The 24,117-nt window shown below is 36.1% G+C and overlaps 4 protein-coding genes across 6 annotated transcripts; 2 read left to right on the top strand and 2 right to left on the bottom strand.

Moving 5' to 3' along the window:
- Positions 1-8,386: 8,386 nt before the first annotated feature.
- LOC149379727 (Nop53 protein) lies at positions 8,387-11,447 on the top strand. 2 transcript variants are annotated; one of them, XM_089603632.1, is made up of 12 exons: positions 8,387-8,669; positions 8,989-9,161; positions 9,256-9,304; positions 9,399-9,427; positions 9,546-9,626; positions 9,954-10,064; positions 10,162-10,250; positions 10,419-10,535; positions 10,624-10,746; positions 10,868-10,934; positions 11,025-11,104; positions 11,216-11,447. In XM_089603632.1, exons 1-12 carry the CDS (start codon positions 8,474-8,476, stop codon positions 11,220-11,222), a joined length of 1,122 nt encoding a protein of 373 aa, XP_089459758.1. In that variant the 5' UTR covers positions 8,387-8,473; the 3' UTR covers positions 11,223-11,447. The 2 variants fall into 2 exon arrangements, with proteins under 2 accessions (XP_089459758.1, XP_089459757.1); XM_089603631.1 differs by having other exon boundaries at positions 9,399-9,454.
- A 1,196-nt stretch (positions 11,448-12,643) lies between these two features.
- Positions 12,644-14,481, top strand: LOC149379726 (ARM repeat superfamily protein). The gene is made up of 7 exons (XM_089603634.1): positions 12,644-12,775; positions 12,977-13,049; positions 13,133-13,199; positions 13,382-13,489; positions 13,592-13,690; positions 13,889-14,014; positions 14,109-14,481. The coding sequence occupies exons 1-7, from the start codon at positions 12,663-12,665 to the stop codon at positions 14,252-14,254; spliced, it is 732 nt and encodes a 243-aa protein (XP_089459760.1). The 5' UTR covers positions 12,644-12,662; the 3' UTR covers positions 14,255-14,481.
- Positions 14,482-15,230: 749 nt separating this feature from the next.
- Positions 15,231-17,795, bottom strand: LOC149379725 (amino acid transporter AVT6C-like). The gene is made up of 5 exons (XM_089603630.1): positions 17,285-17,795; positions 16,921-17,073; positions 16,628-16,831; positions 15,684-16,140; positions 15,231-15,589 (listed from the first exon to the last, which is right to left on the bottom strand). The coding sequence occupies exons 1-5, from the start codon at positions 17,643-17,645 to the stop codon at positions 15,463-15,465; spliced, it is 1,302 nt and encodes a 433-aa protein (XP_089459756.1). The 5' UTR covers positions 17,646-17,795; the 3' UTR covers positions 15,231-15,462.
- Positions 17,796-18,827: 1,032 nt separating this feature from the next.
- On the bottom strand, positions 18,828-21,609 carry LOC149379724 (pentatricopeptide repeat-containing protein At2g33680-like). 2 transcript variants are annotated; one of them, XM_089603627.1, is made up of 2 exons: positions 21,402-21,609; positions 18,828-21,274 (listed from the first exon to the last, which is right to left on the bottom strand). In XM_089603627.1, the coding sequence occupies exons 1-2, from the start codon at positions 21,492-21,494 to the stop codon at positions 19,088-19,090; spliced, it is 2,280 nt and encodes a 759-aa protein (XP_089459753.1). In that variant the 5' UTR covers positions 21,495-21,609; the 3' UTR covers positions 18,828-19,087. The 2 variants fall into 2 exon arrangements, with proteins under 2 accessions (XP_089459753.1, XP_089459755.1); XM_089603629.1 differs by having other exon boundaries at positions 18,828-21,271.
- Between the last annotated feature and the right edge of the window lie 2,508 nt (positions 21,610-24,117).

The following is a 24,117-nucleotide window of genomic DNA, read 5'->3' as shown; positions in this document are numbered from 1 at the left end:
CTTAAAACTCCAATACAATGATCCTTAAACTGGCTAGAACAAGTATAAATTTCAACCTTTAATCACAAATTATTAATATAGATTCAGTTAGATAAAAGTTTTTCTTGTCTTGTAATTTGAGACTGTTTCAGATATTGGCTGTTTTTAGAAATATACCAACTTCATACAGGTCCTTGATAAAACTTTCCTTGTTGGTTGATAACTTGCATTTATATAAAAAGACATCAAACACACAAAACTAATTCGATCCTTTGCGTTAAATTTTCTATACTAGTTATAATTTCTAGAATACATATATAATACATATTTGTTAATTATTGGTTATCGGAAGTCGATCTTTAAAACCGCAAACCCCGGAAATATATTAAACTATTCCTTTCAAGCAAAGCACCGATATTCCTAACAGTGAGATCTACTTAACATGTTTTCACATATTCTTCATTTTTGGATTAGTGTGTGCAAGTTGAACATATGCTCATAAGTAAAAAAAAAAAAAACTCAGGTTGTGTATATAATAAGATCCTCCGATCCCTAAGAGCTTGCTATCAGCAATATTATTATCTTGGAAGAATTTAAATCAATGTAAATGTTATGTATAATTTATATGTATGTTTCAAATAATTGTTAGGTGTAATAAATATGCATATATGTGATGAATAGTTGGAAAAAGGGTAAAAGTGGAATTATATACAGTGATATTGGCAAGTAGCTAGCAGAAGAGAAAGAGGAATCAATTCATTGATGAATTAGCCTGGCTCGTGATGTATAGGGCGTGATTCGTGAAGCGAATTGAGTGAAAATAGGCCATCGAAAGAAGCGAAGAGAAGAAACAACAAATATATGGATTTTTAGTAGTAGTGATTTTTGAATGCCTCCAAACACTCCTCACGGGGAGTTTTAATATATACCTCTCTCTCTCTCTCTCTCTCTCTCTCTCTCTCTCTCTCTCTCTCTCTCTCCACACGTGCCTTTCTAAGCTAGCTTCGTTTCCATCTATCGCATATATCTCTACTATCTAGTGACAAATTGCATTTAATGGTACTTTTGTTTCTTGGGAATTGGGTTGCGCTCCGTGTGTATGTATATATATATATATACATATATATATATAGAATGTGTATATTATATCACCATGCAAGACACAGGTCAATTTGCATGCACGATGATCAGAAATTTTTCACTCGTGGGACATTTATAATGTGTGTAATATGCACAAAGAAAGCCAAACTTTTAAAAGCCGGTGTAATATAGATCCGATGGAAATGTAGATGAAATAAAATAATACAATAAAAAAAAAGTAATTATGACTACTCTTGTCAGTTAGCAAATCTGGTTAAGAACAATTTATTCATTCAATTTTGTTTTGTCATATAATTAAAGCTAGATCTATCAAAAATATAATTCAAGGCCTCTGGTCAGAAAGGAGTTCTAATGATATGAACATTTTGGTGACATGTCAGTACTTTCGTGTATAAGAATAAGTGTGTATATATATATGTTTACTAATTTAACCGCGTGTATGGGAATGATGATATTCAAAAGTACGGTTTCGAGGAATTGTTATATTATAACTTACATACCTATGTCCTTTTATTTATCTAGTCAATACAACATATGCGATTGTTGTATCTTGTATGCATGTATCACGAGAATTTTTTCAAGTACTAGATGAGGGTACATATGCGAGTGTAAAAATGAGACAGATATATATATATATATATATATATATATATATATATATATATATATATATATATGCAACATTTAGAGACACACATAAACAAGTTTTTGGAGGAGCTGGGCGTTATTGCTTACAGCATTGTCTTCATTCCATGCGGACAAAATCACGTACAACCCAACCCCTATTCACATGTGTGCCCTTAATCATTACAACCAAACAATTACCACCCACACACACACACATACATATACAATTATACTATCTTTTTTGTCCATACACATGTATATATCCCTGATCAAATCTCTTGTCTCTTGCCTTACCTCCCTTCGATAAAAGTTTACATTTCCCCTATACTAGAGATCCATCTCATATATTCATTTTTTCACTTACCATCTCATATATTCATACAATTATGTACGTACACACGCGCGCGCACACACACATATATACACACACTTACATTATGGTTGTTTTTGTAGGCATGTTTTTTTAGAATGTGATCTCTTGATTGCTTGTCTCTGATGATTCTACATTTTATACTCAGAGTCAGACATATATATACTATCTCATTAGTCTTTTGGAATAAAGAAGCTAGCTCTTGGGAAGCAATGGAGATCATACTGATTTTAGTGTAAAAAAAGCAAGAAGAAAAATATATCTTAAACTTAATTATAAACTAATAACCAGCTGATTCTATGTTCTAACATATGTTCTTGATTTTCTGTACGTATATAATATATAACAAGGAAATGAAACTTTATAGATCTAATTCTAGGTACACTCCATATATAAAGCAAAAGTTGGTAACTAGTAAATAAAGCTCTGCTAAATATTGACTATCCAGAAACATGAATACACCATCATATATTCTGGAAGATAAAAAAATGGGGGATTCTCTTCTCCAAACAGATCGGAGAGCTTGATAACGAATTTGAAACTCTCTTTCTTAGTCCGAATATTAGTGCATATATAACATCACACTCATGTGATATACACTATCCCTTTATTGTTGAGGCATTGGTTCATTATTTGTACAGTAAATATCTCTCGCAATTTCTATGGCCCTACTCTGTATTTTTCCCCTATTTGTGCACATTATTATAACTCAATATGTCACGGGATTATAAATAGAGAAATTCTAAGGATATGGATACATTTTAAATTAATTGTTTAGTGAAATGGTCATTTATTTTTTCATGACGTATATATCTATTTATTCTATTCAAAATTATTAATGATATGATATCACTACGACAATATTAAAAGAATCAGACGGGATTAGTCGTATACTATACCACTACTCCTCTGCTCATAATAATTAATTTCTTATTATTTTATTATTTATTATGTTGTAGGGTAATTCATAAAGGTCTGCCACGTGGGTAGACCCAGGCTGTTAAAAAGACCGGGAATAGTCCTTTGGTCAAGAAACCTAGAAAGCCCTTAGGCCCCAAAAGGGTCACCTCAATGCCCAACCTTACGATAAGGCCAACGACCACAAATGAAATCAGAAAGCTTAATGTGTATAAATTATACCCTCTCTAAACATGACGTGTGATGTTCAAAATCTGATCAGAAGAGATTATGTTTACATGGAACTCTAACCCATCCATTGAGGAAGAAAACTCCCTTTCTTCCTATAAGACCCATATATATATATATATATATATATATATATATATATATATATATATATATATATATCCCTACTACAAAAATTGTAGCGATACTAGTTCACAAGAGCAGATCGATGCCCCACCATTGATTAATATTCATCACAATTCTTAAACCTAGTTAATTCTTGAGTGAAAAATAATATAGGTCCGGAATAAGATATGACATCAAACTATTTTTAAAGGTGATGTTATAATTTAAAAGGTTAAGAAAAAAAAATTAACTTTATATTAATTATTACATATAATTATTTTGGTAGGATAGATTAATCAATTAAATTCTCAGAAAAATATAGACACCGCATGTAATTTAAAAGCTTAGTAATATATCCCATGATTTTGAATTTGACGGTAACTGCAGAGATGTTTTTGACAAATGAGCGCGACCTGATGCTTATCTCTATATACATGATATGATAATAGTGAAAATATGAAGGAAAAATACAAAGAACAGATAAGCACTTTGTCTTGACTCCTCCAATTTGTTTCATATCAACTTGATGAGAGGAATGAGATTGATTTGTATTTTTGGATCGTTTTCCATCCGAATCTTTATTACTTCAACACTTTGTTTGAACACCAACAATTAATTCACGATGGCTAGATGAGTGAACAAAATCTGTTTAACTCTCAGGCTAAAAAATAAATGTATATTTGGTTTATATGCATATAGGCAGAGTTTGGGATTAGTACTTAAAGGGAGGCAAAACTCAACTTCTTAATGAACACTATGTTTTATTAATATTTACTCTAAAATGACAGGATTTGCCCGGCCCCTCTCAAAAAATTTATAAAGTAATTTATATTTTAATCTCATATACATCATGTCCTCCATAAAAATGATGAAATGGATTGAAAAAGAAAGAGCAGCAAGCTTTTAAGCTCTTCTCTCCAAAAAGTTGGAGATCGTTGATAGAGTAGGGTCTTGTATATGGAGTCTGTTGTTGTTTTTCATATAGTTAATTATAATATGGCAAAAGGTGATTGACTACGCGGTATAAAACTATATATAATGGAGTCTGACAGTAAATGTCTTTCTTTGATTTTTATTTTAAGAATATTCTTATTTAATTTAGATATAATTTTACAGACTTAAGTGTTCGTTAATTTCTTCAATTTAACTTGAAAAAAAAAATCATAATGATAATCTATTTGATCAGTTTTTCGTGGTGGATTGGCAACCCAGTGCTTTGTGGTATATATTTTCAATCATGTGCCAAAACAAAATTAAGCAGAAAAAACAAAGCAATAACAACAAAAAAGGAATATAATTTTTTATGAGGACAATAATGCAGGCAATACTCATGACTTGAGAAAATGTTTCTCGTGACATTACATATTACATACAGTCATATATATACATCTTTGAAAAAAAAAGAGTTTTAAAAAAATGATAAATCCAATACCAGACATAATTTGCTGGACCTAGGGCATCATTCATGAACTCGCTTAGAAACTCCCATAATTTTAAATCTATCTCTGATATACTGTAATATAAATAAAAAAGTAAATTACGTAGTCGTAAAAATATAGAATTACGGCGTACCACAGTGTGATTTAATGACTTCACTATAATTACCATTTTCTTATGGCTGCTGAAACTTTTGTCTATGGATATGTATTTTACCTTTTTCTGTTCTTTTCTTAACAAGAGATATCCTGTATATAGCAGCATTATAGGATTCTTGTGACTTGTCTTGCAAAAACTCACGTGAGCTTTACTTCGGGAAAGTACATTCACATGCAAATGTTACAACAGAAACAAAATTCAATAAAAGTATAAAGTTATTAGGTACCCTCTGCTGTGTGTGTGTATATATATATATATATATATAATATATATATATATATATATATATATAATTTTGTGTGTGTATATATGGAGAGAGTGAGAGTTGGCAATTCAAGAATACCTCCTAGGATAATATAAACAACAATAAATGCCCAGAATTTTGTTGGGTATATTTGTTTTGGCTGGTTCATATATCAAATATAACAATTCAAATGTAATCTAATGATATATATGTATAAACTGCAATAATTAAAATGGATGTGTATGAATGAATAATATTTATAAAAAGAAAGACCAGAAGTCATTTTCATGGAGCAATTAGTATGCTCTCTCTCTCTCTCTCTCTCTCTCGCATGGGGAGCATAAAAGAGGTCACTTTCGAGAGGTCGTCGATCTAAGAATTGTAATGCCTACGATCATCAGCTTTGATTTTGAGTAAAGTGCAAACAAATAAACAGCTTTGTACTACGATCGAGTACTGTGACGCCTATATTACTTATCTTGTTTTGGCCTTTATTCTTAATTTGGCCCAGAGTTATTTCCGCGAAATTAGGAAGGAATGACCTACATCTATTATTGTTAGGGTTCAAATATTTTAGTGGGGATGAACTCTCGTACAGCACATATTAAAACAAATTTAAATGGTGATATCCAACGTCGGGGCAGTAATTAAAGGCAAATAAGTTACCTTGATACTATATTGGTTATATGGTAGGGTTTAACAATGAGTTGAGACCCCAAGCCTCATTGGGTAGAATATATCTCTTTTGGATTTGTATCAATATATATTTATATAATATGTTGGTTCTTTTTATATTGTAATATTTAAACACACACATATATATAATAATAATTTTATTAATAATTAATAATAAGCCAAATTATATATTACAGTAGTATAATCACTGGGGTATGCACTCCCATTGGATGAAACCATGTCTTCGTGGTATGTGTGGTAGATAATTTATATCACTCTCAGTATTTGTTTCTGTATATATATAGACTACTGGAATTCTTTATAGCGATTTAACTAAAAGGAAAAACTAAAAATAATTATAAAAATTAAAGAAAAACAATTTAACAAAGGTTTATAAAACCAATCACGCACACATAAAAAAAAAAAAAAAAAAAATCCTTTGTTATGCATGAATTCCTTATTCGTTCAAGAAAAACGAATCGTCTTGTACCCATATTGAAAGCTAAGTATAAATGGCCGTAGTCCAGAATCACACATATAAGTTTGTACGTACTGATGGAACAACATCACTATACGCACTCTATCAATGGTGACAAAAACTCAATACACCGCAATAGATTGAAAGAGAAGGTCACGGGAACGGTTAAGTTGTAACTATCGAACATGGTATGTGTATACGCGTGTGATTCCTTGTCAGCAATTACAATAAAAGCATCAACTACAAAAATTCATGTAAATCGGATGATAAAACAGTTTTCCAAAATTAATATATGGAGCACATTACAGATCTTTGTGATTGTTTCTTTCATTTCCGTCTCAAATCACATGTACACGGGCAAGCAATTTCCTTTCATGCATACAACCAAGACCACACAAAATAATAGGGTCCCAACAATATATATATATATATATATATATATATATATATATATATTATTTATATATATCTATAAAATATATAAATCTATAAAATATAATAAGTGCGAATCCGAAATCACTGTTCATAAGGTTTTACCCAATTAAAATTTGACCCGTCAGCTAACTCCGAAATTACTGTTCACAACTTCTATCCAGTTTCAATACAAACCGTTTTATTTATTTTTTACTTTGTAACCGCTTGTGTTTGTACGGTTTCGTTGCTGACGCTCGCTTCACCTCTTTCTTTCGCGTGATCTCTTTCTTCTTCGGTGCTCCTCGCCGCTCGCGAAACACTCGTCATTATTGCCTCGCGCGTCATCTCCGGAATTCATCGTCTGTCTCTCTCTCTCTATATATATGCTAGGTGAGGTTTTTCCTTCTGTAATTCCTTTTAATCGATGATAGTTCAGCTTTCGGTGTATTGGAAAGGGTAAGCTTTTCTTCCTCTATCTTGATTGTTCTCAATTGTCCTCCACTCCTCCCTCTCAAGCCTCTTGAAGCTTCCACCTGGGTCCGTTCCTGTATGCATGGCTACCGATACTCTTTTTCACACCAATTGTCCCTTAATTTTTAAAAAATTGGCATCTTGGCATTTTTGCAAAAACACCATCATTTTTTTTAATCGAAAATCACTATGGATGACAAAAAACTGTCTCTGATTGGTGTCGTAAGCGTTATTGTTCTATCTAAAAATTCTCAGATTGTAAAACTCTGATCAATCAGCGATGATTATTAAATGATTGCGATGTAGGTTTTAACACCGAATTATAGTAAATTTGTACGCATGTTTAACTTTGTGTTTGGCTTGGTCTTCAGCAGTTCAAATCGTGATTGCTTGTAACCCAAGGTTTGATATTTGACGGAGTCAAAGTTGAATAAATAGTCAACAATATTCATAACTAAAATTTAGTAACACTATATAAAAACATTGATTTACCTAGTAAGTCCCCGCCAACATCATCTTCTTGCGCCTAGATGTTGCATGGAAAATCCAGTGGCTGCTTTAGAAAAGTAGGATCCATTTGATGTATTTGCAATTTGAGCTCTATCATATATGTGATCATTTCACGTAAAATTTCAGGTGACAATATAACATAAGGAGGACTTTTTTTTGGTATATCTTCGATCCAATTTATTTGGGAAATATGTACGTCCAATTTTGTGTACACGTCTGCTGCATGATTTTGGTTCTCGAGCATTTGGTCTTGTAATTATTTACCTCTTAATTGTCATTTCAGTGAACTTTTTGCATGCTATTAAAAAATAAAAAACACACACACACAAACAAGTATATACCATCATATTACAACGCGTATTAAGATTAGGAATGAGATCTCAAAATGATAATAAGCTAAATCTACTTTATATTAATTATGGTAAGTAAATTAACAAGAAAAATTCAATGAAAATGTTGATTAATGGATTTTTTTTTCAACACATGAACCAATACTTCTATTTACACACAATTTGACGTTGAATTTAGGTATTGGGTCGGTTTATTTAGATTTATTAACCAGAGCCCGTATATTTTCGCTTTTGATGATTGACTTGTCACTTTTTAATTAAGTTCCATGTCGTTTCTCTAGTTCCATGTCGTTTCGCTATCTCGAGGTTTTGCTAAAAAACGCATGTTAGGGTTTTGATAGCCTCCATCTGCAAAAACTTCACCGTCCTCAACGGCCGAGAGAGAGAGAGAGAGAGAGAGAGAGAATATGGGAAAGAAAGCGAAGACTTCGCGAAAGGGAACGAAGACGAAGAGTTCGCGAAAGGGAAAGAAGGCATGGAGATCGAATATCAGCACCGCAGACATCCACGATTTCTTCGAGGAATCTACTAAAGACGCTCTCACCGGTGGTTCTCTCGCTTCCGTTCCTTCCGAATCACTTTTCTTCGTCGACAAAACCCAAGGTATTTCGCTCTAACTTTCCACTACTTGTTTTAAAGAACAAAACTTCGCTCAGTTATTTCAGTGAGTTATGGTCTTCCACTAGTTAAGCTCTTGAGCTCAAGGACGTGGAATTCGGATGTGCCAATTTAGGGTTTCCGAGTATTGGAATTTATTTGTTAGGTCTTAACATTTGTTTTTTGTCCAATTCGTACCGATTGTGCTCAATTTTTGGCATTTCGCATAATTTTTTGTTGAATGGCAGAGAACTAGGGTCTTTTTTATTTTATTAATTTTGTTGACTATAGTTGTAATTTGAGCTCGAATTCTGTTTGTGACTAGATCTCTCTGTGAAGAGGAAGATTGAAAAACACAGATCAAAAGTACTCCGCACCGAAAGTGTGTTACAGAAGAACCAATTCGTTATACCCGTTTCGGCTTCTATTCCGAGGAAGTTTGATAAGAGACACAAGAGGGTTCCTAAACTAGAAAGTGTAACCGAAGATTGTTCGAAGGTCCGTCGAGTAACACTAACACTTTTATACCAAGCTTTATTCATTTCAATATTGTTATTAATATATTTATCCATCTAGTTTTTTTTGGGTTCAGGAATTGGCTACAACTTCTGATGTGGTTGATGACATCTGGGGTGACAAAGGTTTAAGCCTCACAAATCACTGCTTTTCTCTTTTATGCCTGCCTTTTTGTTGCTTATAGTATTTTCTGATTTTTTTGTTTGGTCTATTCCGCAGGAAACAATGATGGCAAAAAAGCCAGAAAGGTAAAAGTGCTACTTTTAGTTAGAAGGGTTGCTTAAGTTTCCGAAGCAGTTATCATCATCATAGGATCAATGGTGTTCGAGACATAACCTGATAAGTTGCGATTGATATGTGTTGCAGATGAAAAAGCGTTCTATTATTCCTGCAGTAGAAGTTGACCCAGAAGGGTGTTCGTACAATCCCTCATTTGAAAGCCACCAGGTATTATCTATAGACTATAGTTCACCTATTAACCAATTTACGAAAATGCTGGCATGCTATTCAAATGGTGACCTGAATTTCATCATGTCGATTTGAAAATTTCGATGCAATTTCCGAATATTGCCGGTTTTCATCCGAAATTTTTTAATTAGATAAAATTTTGGAATTTTAGACAATGAAACAAAATTACCAACATTTGCCTGTGCAGCAAAAACCAAAAATCACCAAAAGACTTGATCTGAAGTTTTTATTTCCCGTGGAACTGTGTCATAATGAATTTGAAACGCCGAGTCACTTTTTTTTTTTTCTTCTTCTTAACCGGTTCAGGACGCGTTGGCCGTTGCGGTGGCAGAGGAAATGCATAAAGTCTACAAAAAGGAGTTGGCTCCTGCGCCGGTTCCGTTGACTGTTCCCGGAGAAGCCATCACCGAAGAAGATGTGAGAAATTTCAACTCTTTCAAATCTAGTCACATTTTTTGTCCCACTCTATATAAATTGATAATTCTAAATAACCATTTATATTTTTATTTCTCAGATGTATTTTCTTGATGCGGGTGATAGGAGCAACGATGATGAAATGGATACGGAAAGCGAGGATGAGGCCGAGGATGCAGATGAAAAACGGTTAGCCTTGTTGTAAAAGCTCTAATATGGGACTCGTTTAATTGAATGTCTATCTATTGATTTCTCTGGTTGTGTACACATTATGATCAATGACCAGTTTTCTTTAGATGCCAATGAAATTTTATATCAGAAATTCATTTAACGATTTATATAAAAAAACATTTACAGGCCCAAAACAAAGAAAGTTACAAAAGTGGAGTTGAATAAGAGAGCTAGGCGTAAAGTACAGCTTAAAAAGGAAGCTGAACTGATAAAGGTGCAGAATCTTTCCAAAGAAATTGACAGGTATTTTATTTTGACTAATTTTTAGTCTGTATTTATCTTGATGCAAAAATGCTAATGCATTTATTTTATAAAATTTGGTGTGTGTTAGTGTACCCGATATCCTTGAGGAAATTGCAAAGGACGACAAAGAGAAGAATGACAGACTTATTCGGCGAAACCTTACCAAACAAGATAATTTGAAAACCTGTCCACCACGGCTCGGCAAGTACAAGTACGTGCAAGTTTATTTTCAGAGCAACTATAATACATTGACATTATAAACTTGTTTAAGTGATAATTTATTATCTGTGCAATCAGAAATAAATTGTTTTCTCTCTCTCGTATTTATGCAGATTTCAGCCGGCTCCAACGCAAGTCATGTTATCCGAAGAGCTTACGGGGTCGCTCCGCAAGATTAAGGTAACAAACTACATCATATCATAATCATTCAGCGTTTTGTGCTTCTAGAAGTATTATATCTTGATTTTTTTTTTCTTTACCTTTCACAAGCCATGCTCAACACTTGCCAAAGACCGCTTCAAAAGCCTACAGAAACGAGGTTTGCTTGCGCCGGTAATCAGGACCAATAGGTTAGTTGTGCAATCTCCTTCTAATTGAGTATTTTTTTTTCTCTCTATTGCGTGTGCTAATTTTATAAATAATCACTCACCTAATCTTGTTTCAATTAATGTTTGTAACAGGAAATAGAGCTGGTTTCTGATCGAAGACACGGCAGATTTCTCACTTGATGGTTAAGTCTGAGATTGGGAAGCTTTGTGTCTTCTTAACTTACAAGCATGATTGCAATTTTCTATACTTTTTTAATTTTCCTTTTGAACTTGAAAAGTAACAGAAATATAAAGTATTTTTCTAAGCAATATAATGTTGTAAGCATTTTTGTTTCTTCAATGAGATTTATGTTTTATTCGAAAAGTGGAAGTCAAAATTCTAGCTCAATTTGAAATACACATAGATATATTTGTTCTGTCCGAGCTTCCCAATCATGCTTTAATTAGTTCTAATATGCAACCTAATGAAGTTTTGGTCTCTTGATCGGAAAAGTGCATCGGGGAACATGGTCGGAAGGTTCCGTAACACTAAACGAGTAAATGAACAAAATTGAAGGCACACATTTGTGACAAGTTTTGTAGCATCAATAACCATCAAGATCCAGTCCCCATTCTTTGACATCACAAGTGAGTAAGCGATTAGCAAAACTAATATTTTGATAATTCTCAACTTTTGGTGACGAGTCTCTTATCGATGTCTTTTTTGGTGCAATGGATGCTTATATAAAAAAAAAAGCTATTCTCTTTTTTTTTTTTTTTTTTTTTTTTTTTTTTTTTTTTTTATAGCTGAATTAACAATTTCTATTTATAATTATTCTAGTTCTGATGTAACTTATTACATTTACAACCACAATTATCAATATAATAGCTTTAAGGACGTGACATGGTCAAGAATGGCACGAAAGAAGCAAAAAGATTGAAGGAACTGGGAAGCGTCATGATCAAGAAAGGCGAGCGTGAAATGCTAAATAACCAGGAATTGAAGAAGTTGTACTGTTCCGTCGAATAGTGCATCCACAATCTAAAAACATTGATCAAATGTTGGGAGATGATATTAACCAGTAGAAACTTTGATATTTTAGACTAAAATAATAATAATTATATTTTTGAACACTTTTACTAGTAACTGTAGATTTATATATATAAAATTATTTATTAATTGTAGACTTATGAATCTACAGTTTATGATAATAAAAATGTCAAAAAACATAATTACTATTATTTTGATCCAAATTATCAAAATTGCTAGTACTCGAGACCATTTCCTTATTGCGCTGCAATTTCAATTCGATTTGCTGCTGCCAATTTTGACAAATTGAACCTCCGTTGTAGCAATGTTCTCCATTTCGGTAACTCAAAATCAAATAATCTTGATCGAATTTTCATCGCAAGATCAAGTTTCACAAATGAATAACTGTTTGTTTAATCAAACAGAAATATCTAACCTGACCGGTAGACTTAAGAGTTTACCTCTTCATTTAACTTTACTTTTTGGTTTACAATTTCATTGAGCAAAATAACTCTTTAATGAATAGTCGCTGTTTCGGGAATACTAGACTTTAAAAACGTTATATGTGTAATGTTCCAGCCAAATAATGGGACCCAAACCCAGTCTGTGTTTCAAGGCCCAATAAGAAGAAGCGGAAAGTCTAGCGAAGGAAGACGGCAAACCCATCCTCTCCGATTCCTCAGGTCTGATTTCTCCGTCTGAAATTTTCTTTTTTGCAACTTCATAATTTATTGATTTTGCTTTCTGGGTTTACCTTATCGTCCTTAAAACAGAAAATATTGAGTTAAGGGTTTCTCCAATACCATTACTAGAATGTAATCGAAAGGTTGTATTTTACACCAAACACTATAATCTAATTACTGAGAATGTGATTACTTTAATAGGATTACCGGTGATCTGATACCCTACATTAAATACGCACACGCCATGCGTAAATTAGCATCCCAGCTTGCCACTGTAAGACCTCACTCTCATTATTTCCACTGATTTTTTTTTTTTTTTGAGGGGCTTAAGATTAAATTTCTGTAATCCTATGGCAGTACTATACCAGAAGAAACCCCTCACGTGATGTTCGCCGGCGAAATTACACGCCACCAACTCGAGCAGGTTGATATTAAGTCTCATTAGATTTTTTTGTCATTTGAATTTTGTCTAGGTCAACACAGCATGTTATGTAGAGTCTGATCAAACACAATTTCATACTAAATCAGTACCAACATAGCATTAATACGTCTCCTAGAGATTCAAGTAAAAAAAATCTTAACTTTGGAGGTTTCTGTGTGCTGTAGAGGAGATTGCCATGGAACAAGAAGCTGAGAAGAAGATAGGATGGGTCTTGAAACTGTTCTTCGCAGGGACCGCAACGTTCATCGGTTACCAGTTCTTTCCTTACTTGGGTCTGTATAATTTTTAGCTCAGTATGTTCTTTGTCTTTGTGTTTGAATGCTCAACGAATTGTGGGTTAGGAGAGAGATGTAATTGTATGGGTGTGTGTGTAGGGGATAATTTGATGCATCAATCGGTGTCTCTTTTGCACGTCAAGGACCCATTGTTTAAGCGAATGGGAGCGTCGAGATTAGCCCGCTTTGCCATTGATGGTAATCTTGTCTTTAAAACTTTTGTTTGTCTCAGTGTTTTCGTGTGCGCTTGATATGTGAATTTAGACTAGTAACACCAACTTCTCTTATATGCTGAATCCGAAAGGGTGAGGATGTTTTGATGCCTTGAATTTGGCATTTTGTCATTTTTGATATGATATGAAGATTTTTTGTTTGTTTTGGGTATGGAATGTGTAGATGAGAGAAGAATGAAAATAGTGGAAATTGGTGGGGGCGAGGAGATATTGAAGATGTTGGAAGGTGCTAAAGATGACCGAACTCGGATAGAAGCTTTAAAAGCTCTCTCTGCTATCTCACAGTCAGGTTAAGAGAACTCTTTTTCCTCAGATTTTATGATGAGATACTTTTGTGGCCATTACTCAATTTCCTCATCAATTCCTTCTCCGACTTGTTGCAGTTGAAGCTGCCGGGGCTTTGCATCGAGATGGGGCCGCCTCGATAATCAAGTCCACCCCAGATTCAGCTGAGGACGCAGAAATCAAGAAATACAAATCGAGTTTGTTGAAGAGATTCCAAGATTTGAAATACGACGCGACGTCATGAAATCTTGCCCGGAACTTTTGTCTGGTATCTCTCTTTTTTTTTTCTTTTTTCTTTTTTTTTCCTCTGATGTTACTCGAAATTATGCTGATGTGCTTTATAATAATAAATGTACTTTCTATGTGGCTTGGTCTTGCACGGATAAATAATTGACCCGGATAACTTGCTCAACAAACATTGAGATATGTTTCAAACTTTCAAGTGAAGTGAGAACGTGAAATTTTCCTAAACGGTCTTTTCTTTGTAGCTTGTATCACACATTGATTTTTTTTTTTTTGGATAGCTGTATAAAATTCATAGCAAGAGAAAATGTAACATGAAATAGCAGCAGAGTTTCAACAGCGCGAGAATGAGAAATGGTCGTTCAAAATATCTTCTTATATGTGTAACATGGAAGTGTCTTGTACATGAGAAGGTGGAATTGTGAGAGAGATGCGTGGGTAAACTCGAATGGAGGTTTGAAAGATACACCGTTTTGGACTGGCACTTTTAATCAGAGTTTTTGATGTCCGTTCACCCACGAGAGAAATTTTCTCGACCTCGAACAGGCTTGTGAATAGTGGGATTTGGGGGTTCCGATGGATAGCCCGAAGATCAGGGATTTTTCGTGGCAGACATGGTGAAGATTCTTTTAGATGTTTACCTGGCTATCTTTCTTGCAGAGTTCAGAGACGAGCAACGCGTCGATATCGAAATTGATGAATAATCAATCATGGAGGGCCTCGATAATCATTCGGACTGTCCTGTTTGGAACCAATATCCCCTCTTATACTTGGTCATTTGCTAGTCTGGAATAATACATTCCAGGTTGAAAAAAAAAATGAAAAAAAAACCTCATGTTGAAACTTGAAACTTTGAGATCTTATCAAGCAAAGCTACTGTACTTTTCATTTGGTATTTGTATGCCATTTGGAATTGGACAAGTGTTTTAAATGTCGTTTTCATATTTTCCATCACAAGTCAGAGAGCATCAGAGATATTAAACGAAACAAACAAAAAATATGTTTTCCAATAAGTGCCTGGTTTCTTATGAGTTATGACCACACTCCCCATTACATGCTCATGGGACTATACTTATTCTACTTCTACCTTTGTAATATTATTTCTACAAAACATACGATTTGAAAAGAAAAAAAAAATACCCCTTCAACAAAATACAGAGGGGATCCTGAAACTTGCACGCAAAAAAAAAAAAAAAAAAACATTATGAATCATGACTTGTTCCCCACAATGTTATAAATATTTACGGAAATGGCAATGATGCTCGTCACCACTGCCAATACAATCATCACAGTGGCAATAATCCTATCTTTCCTCGTAGATATACCATTTACATCCCTGTTCAAAAATTCAAATTTCAGATATATCAACAATAACACCAAATCAGATCAAGTTCTCACTATTAAGCAAGCAAAGGCTAAAAAGCAGGTACCTGAGAGCAAGAGCACCGGGAAAAATGAAAGCGAGGCAAACAGCAGAAGTGGATCCCATAAACTGAAAGAGATACCAAATATTGGGAAAAGCAATGGCCGCAAGATAAGAGAAGACCAACAGAGCTAGCGTGACCCCCAAGAATCTGTTGTTGTCGGCGCTCAAGATGGGTCTCTTGGGGAACAAGAGCTCGTCGACGTTGGACCTGAGAGCGAAGTTGAGGAGAGGAAAGACGAGCATGAGATGGAAGGCGTAGCTGAGTCGGACCGAGTCGTTGAGTAGCGACCCCATCGCGGCTCGGTCGAAGTTCACCAGAATGTCTGTCATTATCGAGTCCCCGAAGAGAAGGTACCCGAAAAGCCCCACCGCGAAGTAGATCGCTCCGCAGAGGAGGAGAGATATTCGGACCGCTTTTATCATGTCCGATGGCTTGTCCAGCTCAGCCCCGATCGGATGGACTGCCATTCATCCCCAGAGATTTTTGTGTTAATAGTGTCTAAACTATTGTGTTTGTTATTGCATTTTGGTTCCAAACTTAAATATTTTGTGGAGCAAAATGATGATAAACTTATTGAATTTTAATTTTTTATTTATTTATATGAAATTCAATACTTAAACCTAAAACAACTTAATATTTTTAAATTTAACTAACTTGTTAATAAAGAAACTAATTTCCCCTATAAAAACTATTTAAAATTTAGTGTAATCAATTAACTGCCTCTAGAGCACTAAATAAATATCAAACAATTTTTAACATTTAGAGTTCTGTTTTTGTTTTCTAAGTGTTGAATTTGATAAGTGTATAGAAGAAATATTTAAGGACTAAAATGCTACGGAATCAATTGACATTAAAAAAAAAAAAAAAAAAAAAAAAAAAACATTAGACAAAATACAACAAACGTCATGGACTATAGCATCAATTTTTTTAAATGGGTTTGCGTTTACCGTTGAAGTGAAAAGTGAAGGCCGTGACGATGACTGGAACGGCGGTGAAGAGATCAAAGAAGGAGGTTTGTCGATCCAGCTCCGGAAATAGTCTCGGGATCTCTGTTTTGCCTTTTACCACCGCGATTATCGCCATCACTGTGCATATCCCCACGAACACCACGGCCAGAAGAACCGCCATGGCTGAGCTGAACTTCAACGACTCTGAAACAGTGGACAAAGCAAGTGGTCAATCATCCTAATTTCTACATATATAGAACGATTTTTCCAATCATTATATTTATGGTTTTTACCTACTCGGCGGAGCAGAACCAAGGGAAGCATAACGAAGACGACGACAATGAGGATCGAAATTTCGCGGGAATTCCACCATTGAAATCCGAACCATTCTTGAAGAACTCCGACGTGGACAATCCCGCCGGGATTGCTGCCGGAGAACACGTCCCCTGAGGGCAAAATCGGAACAAATTTTAATGATATATTTTAAATTTATAGATTTAGTTAATTTTGTGAATATAATTTAAGTAGTTTAGAAATCCTACAAAATGTAGAGGTCAATGAACGTTTTACTAAATTACAATTTGAGGGACTATTTGTATTGCGTTATGTGCGTAACGAAATGAAACTTTATTTAATGAATTCTTTTAATTTATTTACCGATGATGATGAGGTACATGATCAAGCAGCCAAGGTTAGTGACGATGACGCAGACTTGCGTCACCACCGAGCCGGCGCGTCCGAACGACTCGCCCATTACTCCCGCGTAGGTTATGGCGTCGCCGGAGTGCGTGAATCTCACCAGAAACTCGACGGAGACTTCGACGAGGAGTCCGACGGCGATGATAAGAGCAAAGGCCGGGATTACGCCCAGGACTTTTAACGTCGCCGGGATCGACATTATTCCGGCGCCGATTATGCTCGTCGCCACGTTGAACACTGCTCCGGATAGAGACGCGCGTGATGGCTCCGACGCGCCGTTTAGGAGCGGCGCTTGGACCGCACTCGCCGTCGGTGACATGGCGAGCTATAGACAAAGAGAGAGAGAGAGAGAGATCTTGTAGTGTGTGTGGAATGGGGGTTGTTTGGCTACGACGTTTCAAAGAGTTTATTTTTCTTGTCTTATTGTATATGATTGAGAGTTTTTTTTTTTTTTTTTTGAAAATTTATATATGATTGAGTATTTAGTAATGTGCAGGCGGAGTTGTAATAAATTTATAATAATAATTTTGTTTGGCAGCCTAAAATGTCCCTGGATGAAATTGGTGGTAATCTTGAATACTGCGAAGATGTAGGGGTATTTTTTGGAAATATTGTAGCGAGTTAATTTAATGTATGTGTGATTGTTGGTGGCAACTTTCGCGTATCTTATATTATAAAGGTGGTAAGAAGACTCTGTGGATGATAATGAAAGATTTTATTTCTATGTATTGTGTCTTAACCTGGGAACTGTATCTGGACGTAAAATTGAATATATGCTTTTTTATATACTTATCTGGGAATTTTATATATGCTTGGTTTGGATTCTGAATTAATAATTATAAATATTTTTCTTCCTAATTGACAGACGTGAACTTAACCCAAATTCAGGTCCTGTACGTAACTTATAAGGCACATGTACACACAAAAAAAAAAACCAAAATAACCCAATTTCTAATGAAGCTCAACGTGGCTTTGTTAGTATTTGTATACCTTCTTTTTCTTTTCCCTTCTGATGAAAGTTACTGTTAAAGATTTTTAATGAATGCAACTCCGCAGATTTTATTGTACGTTTATTAGAATGGGTGTTTATAGTCGGTCCACACGTTTATTGAATGAGAAATAAGAAATCGAAAGCGACGACTGTGTATGACTGAGTGAACTGGACACATGGGCCCAAATTCATAACAAAAGAGAAGTGGTACTGGTGATATGATTTATTGAGGCATTTATTTATATTCTTATTTATTTTTGGTTTGGTTTTTGGTGGTGTGTGTGTGGGGTCACAAAATTAGACCACTCGGACCCAGCAAAACTCCTTTATTCATTTCTGATAAGCACTAGATCATGAATCAGCATGTTGACCATATCCCTTTTTTTTATCACTAAATAGCGACATAATTAATAATAATGAATCATATCTTTTTTAAGAGCCAAAAATCCCAAAAAATCTTGAGCCAGCCTTGATCACCAATTATCATACATCATGCACGATTTTTCGGTGACTAATACGTTTTAATTTTTTTTTTCTTTTAATATAGTATACATATCAAGGAAGTGAATCAGGAAACCTCTGGGTTTTACGAGCAATTTATTTTACCAGCACAGATTCTTCACATCGATGGTATATAATTATACACACAAATCTCTTACTAGGAAGAGTAGATACCTCTAACCGTTAAACCCCCGGGTCAATCTTCCTTCTCGATGAAGCTATCAGCAGTAAAAAGCTACTATCTTTTTACCTGCTTAATTGATTATTACTCAGTGTGGATATACATAATCAGGGACTAAATCCGGAACATAATCGAATGAATCGATCGCCGTTCTCAACACTTTCAACTTCGCGTACACGAGATCTCTCCGCGGATGACTCTGATCTCCGGCGTAAAACTTGTAGACTTTTCCTTTGACCGAAATCCAGCTACACCCAGCTTCTTTCCTCACGCCACGGTTCCTCATCAAGTGCCTGAGACTCACTCCGTCTCCGTGGCACCCCGACTCGGCGTACGTGTTCGAGAGAAGAACATACGTCGCGGAATATCTCGGATTGATCGAGAGAATCTTCTCGGCGGCTTTCTCGCCCAGCTCGAGATTCCCGTGAACCCGACAAGCCCCGAGGAGAGTTTGCCAGACCATCTCGTCGGGCTCGATCGGCATTTCGTCTATGAACTCCATGGCTTCGCAGAGCCGGCCCGCACGGCCGTAGAGATCGACGATGCAAGCGTAGTGTTCCATGTCGGGGGCGAGATCGTAATCTCGTTGCATTCGGCGAAAGTAGTTCAACCCTTCTTCCACGAGACCTCCGTGGCTACACGCGAATAGGACGCACAACAAGGTTATCGAATTCACCTTTTCGCCGGAATTTTCCATTTTCTCGAAGAGCTTTAGGGCTTCTTCGACTAAGCCGTGTTGAGCGTGTCCGGAGATTATCGCGGTCCACGAAACGGTGTCTGGGTCGGAAATTCCTTCGAAAACCGTTCTGGCGTCTGCTATGAAGCCGCATTTGGAATATGTGTCGATTAGAGCGCTCTCTGTACAGTTGTCGAGAATCGGGCCGGATTTGCACATGAGACCGTGGATTTGCCGAGCGAAGTCGAGGAGCGAAAGGCTAGCGCACGAATCAAGAACCGTGGAGAAAGTAAACTCGTTCGGGAAAAATCCCTCTTCCCTCATATTCGTGAAGGTGACGAGAGCTTCCTCGTACTCGGAGGCTTGAGAGTGAGCGTTTATCATCGTCGTCCAAGACACGATATCTCTCTCTCCCATTCCCTCGAAAACCTTCTTCGCCTCCTCGATTAGGTCGTTCTTGGAATACGCATCGGCGATCGCGTTAGAAACTCCGATCTCGGATTCCGATCCGGATTTCAAAACTATCCCGTGAACTTGTTTCACAGAGTTCTCGTGTTTTAGGGAAGCTATCGCGCTGAACACGCTGCAGTAAGTGTAAGAGTCGGGTCTGACATTGTTTTCACGCATCTTCACGAAAAGCTCCAAGGCTTCCAGGGTTTGGCCGCTCTGCGTGAACCCTGAAATCATGGCGTTCCATGGCGAGTTGATTTTGCAGCGGGAAAAATTGACATCAAAAATAGATTTTGCCTCGGACAAGGACTCGCATTTCGAGTACATGTCTATCAGAGCGGTTCCCACGAGAACGTTGGAATCGAGACCGAGCTCGGATGCACAGCGGTGAGCCTCTCTGCCCTTTTCGATATCGCAAAGCTTCACAATCGCTTTCGATACGCTGATGATCGTGTACATGTCTGGAGAGACCTCTTCGCTCTGCATTTTAATGAAAAGATCGTACGCTTCTCGGTGAAGCCCATTCGATGCGTACATCGATATCATTGCATTCCACGTGGCTCCATTGTGCTCCGTGATGTTGCAGAAAACTCTGTATGAGTCTTCAATCAAGCCCAACTTTGCGTACATGTTAAGAAGAGCCACAGCTACGAAAATTTGAGATGAAACTCCGTTCTTAACGATCTGGGCGTGAACCATTTTACCCAACTCCACGTAGTCCAATCCAATACACGTTTGGAGAATCGCAGAATAAGAAAACTTGTCGGGCAAGATTCCACGGCCCAACATCTCACGGAATAGCTCAAGGCCATCAAGAAATAAGCCGTTTTCCGTGGACCCGAAAATCATGACTGTATAAGAAAACACGTTTCTGTGACGCATTTCATCGAACACTTGGCGAGCATCACTGAAACCCATGCATTTTGTATAGGCATGAGCTACGTGGTTCAACAATATCAACAAGTCCGACTCCGAAAACTCCGACTTCAACACGAACCCGTGAACAGATTTCGTCGCTTCCAACGATCTTTTTCCGGCACAATCGCGTAGAATGTCCACCAGGGCTTGTCTCCCAGAACTCAGGCGAGTTTTTCTGGCGTCATTGCTCGAGAACGTGGATTTACCTTCGATAGCGAGCTCCGCCGACTTCTGGGATTTCGAAATTGTATGAGTTAGAGAGCGAAATCTGTAGCGCTCTTTGAACGGAAAATTACAGCTATATTTGTAGTTGAAATTATATTTAGAAAGCGTAAACAAAGTATATATATATACATACTTTGGGGTTGTACGTAGTTGGGGTTTGATTTACTAAGGAATGTACGGATTGTGGGACACCGTGGATTAGAGACAAACTCATCGTCGCCGCCATAGCCGGAGGTGGCAACTCGACCGTTGGGTCCTTGACGATTGGTGGCCCTTTACTACAGAGAGAGAGAGCATGAGAGACGATGGGATTGGGTCCCACATAACCATATGCTCTCACGACTCACAGTCTCACTGGATTAGGTCCACAAATTCATTTTCGAATAAATGACAGCAATGCCCCTGGACTATTACGCGTGTAACAATGTACCCTGACTAATTTTTTATACAAACGTATACCCTAAATTAATGATCGATTCTCTATTCAATACTTCTGTTAGTTTTCACTAAAAATCGTTTAATTTATATACACCTGATTGTGGGTAATTGCTCAAGGTCAAAATGTTATTTTCGTGTTAAAATATAAAATAGTATTGTCGCTAATTCTTCACATTCAGAAGAAAAAAAAACGCAACAAGGAATCGTTTCTTGGTGCATACGAGAATTGAAGAGAAACATAGGGTTTGGCAAAATGAAGCTAAAATCTCCGCTGAATCTTGTGAAAAAAAAATATTAAGATGAAATCACCTGCAAAACATCATTCGAAAGCATCGAAAAAACCCACAAAAAGGGGTCGTCGAGTCAATCTCGTTTAAATGACGCGCCAATTAGTTAGTTTAATAATTTATCTTTAGATAGTGAGAATTTGGCATTTTGTGGTAGTATTTTGTTCTATTTTGACCATGTTGGCTCGTTGTTGTGTGAAGTTGTCAGGTTTTAGGGTTTTATTACGAGTTTGTGGGGTCTTAAGTTTAGAAAGGTTCGTTTTTGGCATATCCTAATAACTTTACATTCAATATTCACTTAGCTACTCACGTTAACGGTGTAACTGAGTCTAGAGGTGGGATCGTTGCACAATTTCATCACACTGTGATATAGGCAAAATGTCTGCTATTGGGTTAAATAGCATTTTGAAGTCAGACTTGGGATACAAAGGTAACTCTAAATCTGTTTGTATTAGTTAACATGAATATAATGTTTACAGGTTTTCAAAGGTCAATTTCTTAAAGTCGCAATGATGGCCGCGACCAAGGCATCTTCGACACAAGGGTTATGAAGACACATGGAAGAGATCAAGCGTGAAGACGTCAAGGCATACGAGTGGCTTGTGAAGAAAGGTCCCGCTCACTGGGCAAGAAGTCACTTCAGAACATACCCTAAATGTGACATTTTGCTGAACAACACGTGCGAATGCTTTAACGGTATGCGACAATCTTTTTAGCTAGACAAAAGTCTATTTTGTCAATGGTATTAATAATTAGGATGTATTTTTTGCAACGCTTCAGTAAGAAAAGATTGGAAGCTGCAAAAGGGCAAGGTAACTTAGGTCCTAGAATTTCCAAGATTTTGGAAAGCAATAAACTCTTAAGTTGCGAGAACATAGCATATTGGGCTGGAGATTCTAGTTTTCAGGTTTCGAACGTATATGGAAGCATTTATGCAATGGATCTACGTCAAGGAACATGTTCTTGCAATCAATGGAATTTATCAGGTAACTTATGTGATTATTTATGTCATTTGTGTTAATATTAGATTTGGTGTTTATAATTTACGTGATTATTTTTTTGTCATTTAGGTATTCTGTGCTCTCACGCCATTAGCTGCATATGGCATAATCATGAAGATCCAGTTAACTATGTTAGTAACTAGTACAAGAAATAAGTCTACATGAAGTCCTACAAGCACCAAATCAATCCAATCAAGCAATAATGGCCGAAAATTGGGAAAACCCCGATGACCATGCCAACGGATAGAGTTGAGCCCGGGAAGACCGAAGAAGCTGAGACGTATTGAGCATGATGAACAGCGAGCAACAAAAATGACTAGAAAATATGTTATTACAAAGTGTGGTGAAGAAGGTCACAACCAAAAGACTTGTTCCGAAGACAATAAGAATAGAAGGTAAATGCGTTCGTGATAATCGTGGAGGTGTGTGAGAGCGAATACGCCAAGAACTTCAACGAGACGAAGAGTTAGAGTATGTACGTAATTTAGAGAATGTATGTTTGATGTTGTGAAAATGAAAGGACTTGGGAGCTATTTATAGAATAAACGTAAAAGAAAGATTAAAGTTTAATTTTTCAACCTATTTTCGAGGTCCAACGGGAAAAATGACCATTTTTTTTTCTCAATTAGTGATTGCTACAACGGTCTGTATGTGAATGACTGAAATTTAAAGGAAAAAAACAATTTTATTTCAAGGTCCGACGATAGCAAGTGAAAACGTTAATTTTTGTGAACCTCTCTTCTGAGGAATTTTTCCAATACCTTCGGAGGTGGCATACAATAAGAGATCAAAACCGGAAATTTTGATAATTTTCGGTTTCAATGCCCAAGATTAATTCAGTCAGTACTTTTAGATTAAAGTCAAAATAATGGGTGTAATTTATTTAAAAGGAAACATTAATTTAATTAGTTTAAAAACGTACATTGCCACACCGATTTATTTTCGATCAGCTTTAAAAAAAAAATAATAATAATAATAATGGTTAGAGAGATGAAGAAAGTGAGTACATGGGCTAATATTGTAAAATTGGGCCTTATGGGCCTCCATTACATAGCCTGGTAGTAAGCCTCGCTCATGAACACCAAAATACAGAGAAAACTTGTAAAATTTTGCTTCTATACCA

This window comes from Urtica dioica, chromosome 12 (genome assembly GCF_054948205.1).
Source record: "Urtica dioica subsp. dioica isolate 48M chromosome 12, U.dioica_male_clone48M_v1_H2, whole genome shotgun sequence".
NCBI lineage: Eukaryota > Viridiplantae > Streptophyta > Magnoliopsida > Rosales > Urticaceae > Urtica > Urtica dioica.
This window is presented reverse-complemented; position numbering and strand designations above follow the sequence as displayed.

Bases quoted from the DNA above. Each gene is read 5' to 3' on its own strand.
- LOC149379725 (XM_089603630.1), bottom strand. From the start codon at position 17,645: ATGTCACCGACGGCGAGTGCGGTCCAAGCGCCGCTCCTAAACGGCGCG. The intron at 17,074-17,284 runs GTAAATAAATTA...TTTTGCCCTCAG, and splicing joins CATGTACCTCATCATCATCG to GGGACGTGTTCTCCGGCAGC. The intron at 16,141-16,627 runs GTAAACGCAAAC...GATGAATGGCAG, and splicing joins CTTCACTTTTCACTTCAACG to TCCATCCGATCGGGGCTGAG.
- LOC149379724 (XM_089603627.1), bottom strand. From the start codon at position 21,494: ATGGCGGCGACGATGAGTTTGTCTCTAATCCACGGTGTCCCACAATCC. The intron at 21,275-21,401 runs GTATGTATATAT...TCGAAATCCCAG, and splicing joins CAACTACGTACAACCCCAAA to AAGTCGGCGGAGCTCGCTAT.
- LOC149379727 (XM_089603631.1), top strand. From the start codon at position 8,474: ATGGGAAAGAAAGCGAAGACTTCGCGAAAGGGAACGAAGACGAAGAGT. The intron at 9,455-9,545 runs GTTGCTTAAGTT...TATGTGTTGCAG, and splicing joins TGCTACTTTTAGTTAGAAGG to ATGAAAAAGCGTTCTATTAT. The intron at 10,747-10,867 runs GTACGTGCAAGT...GTATTTATGCAG, and splicing joins CCACGGCTCGGCAAGTACAA to ATTTCAGCCGGCTCCAACGC.
- LOC149379726 (XM_089603634.1), top strand. From the start codon at position 12,663: ATGTTCCAGCCAAATAATGGGACCCAAACCCAGTCTGTGTTTCAAGGC. The intron at 13,200-13,381 runs GTTGATATTAAG...TGTGTGCTGTAG, and splicing joins CACGCCACCAACTCGAGCAG to AGGAGATTGCCATGGAACAA. The intron at 13,691-13,888 runs GTAATCTTGTCT...TGGAATGTGTAG, and splicing joins AGCCCGCTTTGCCATTGATG to ATGAGAGAAGAATGAAAATA.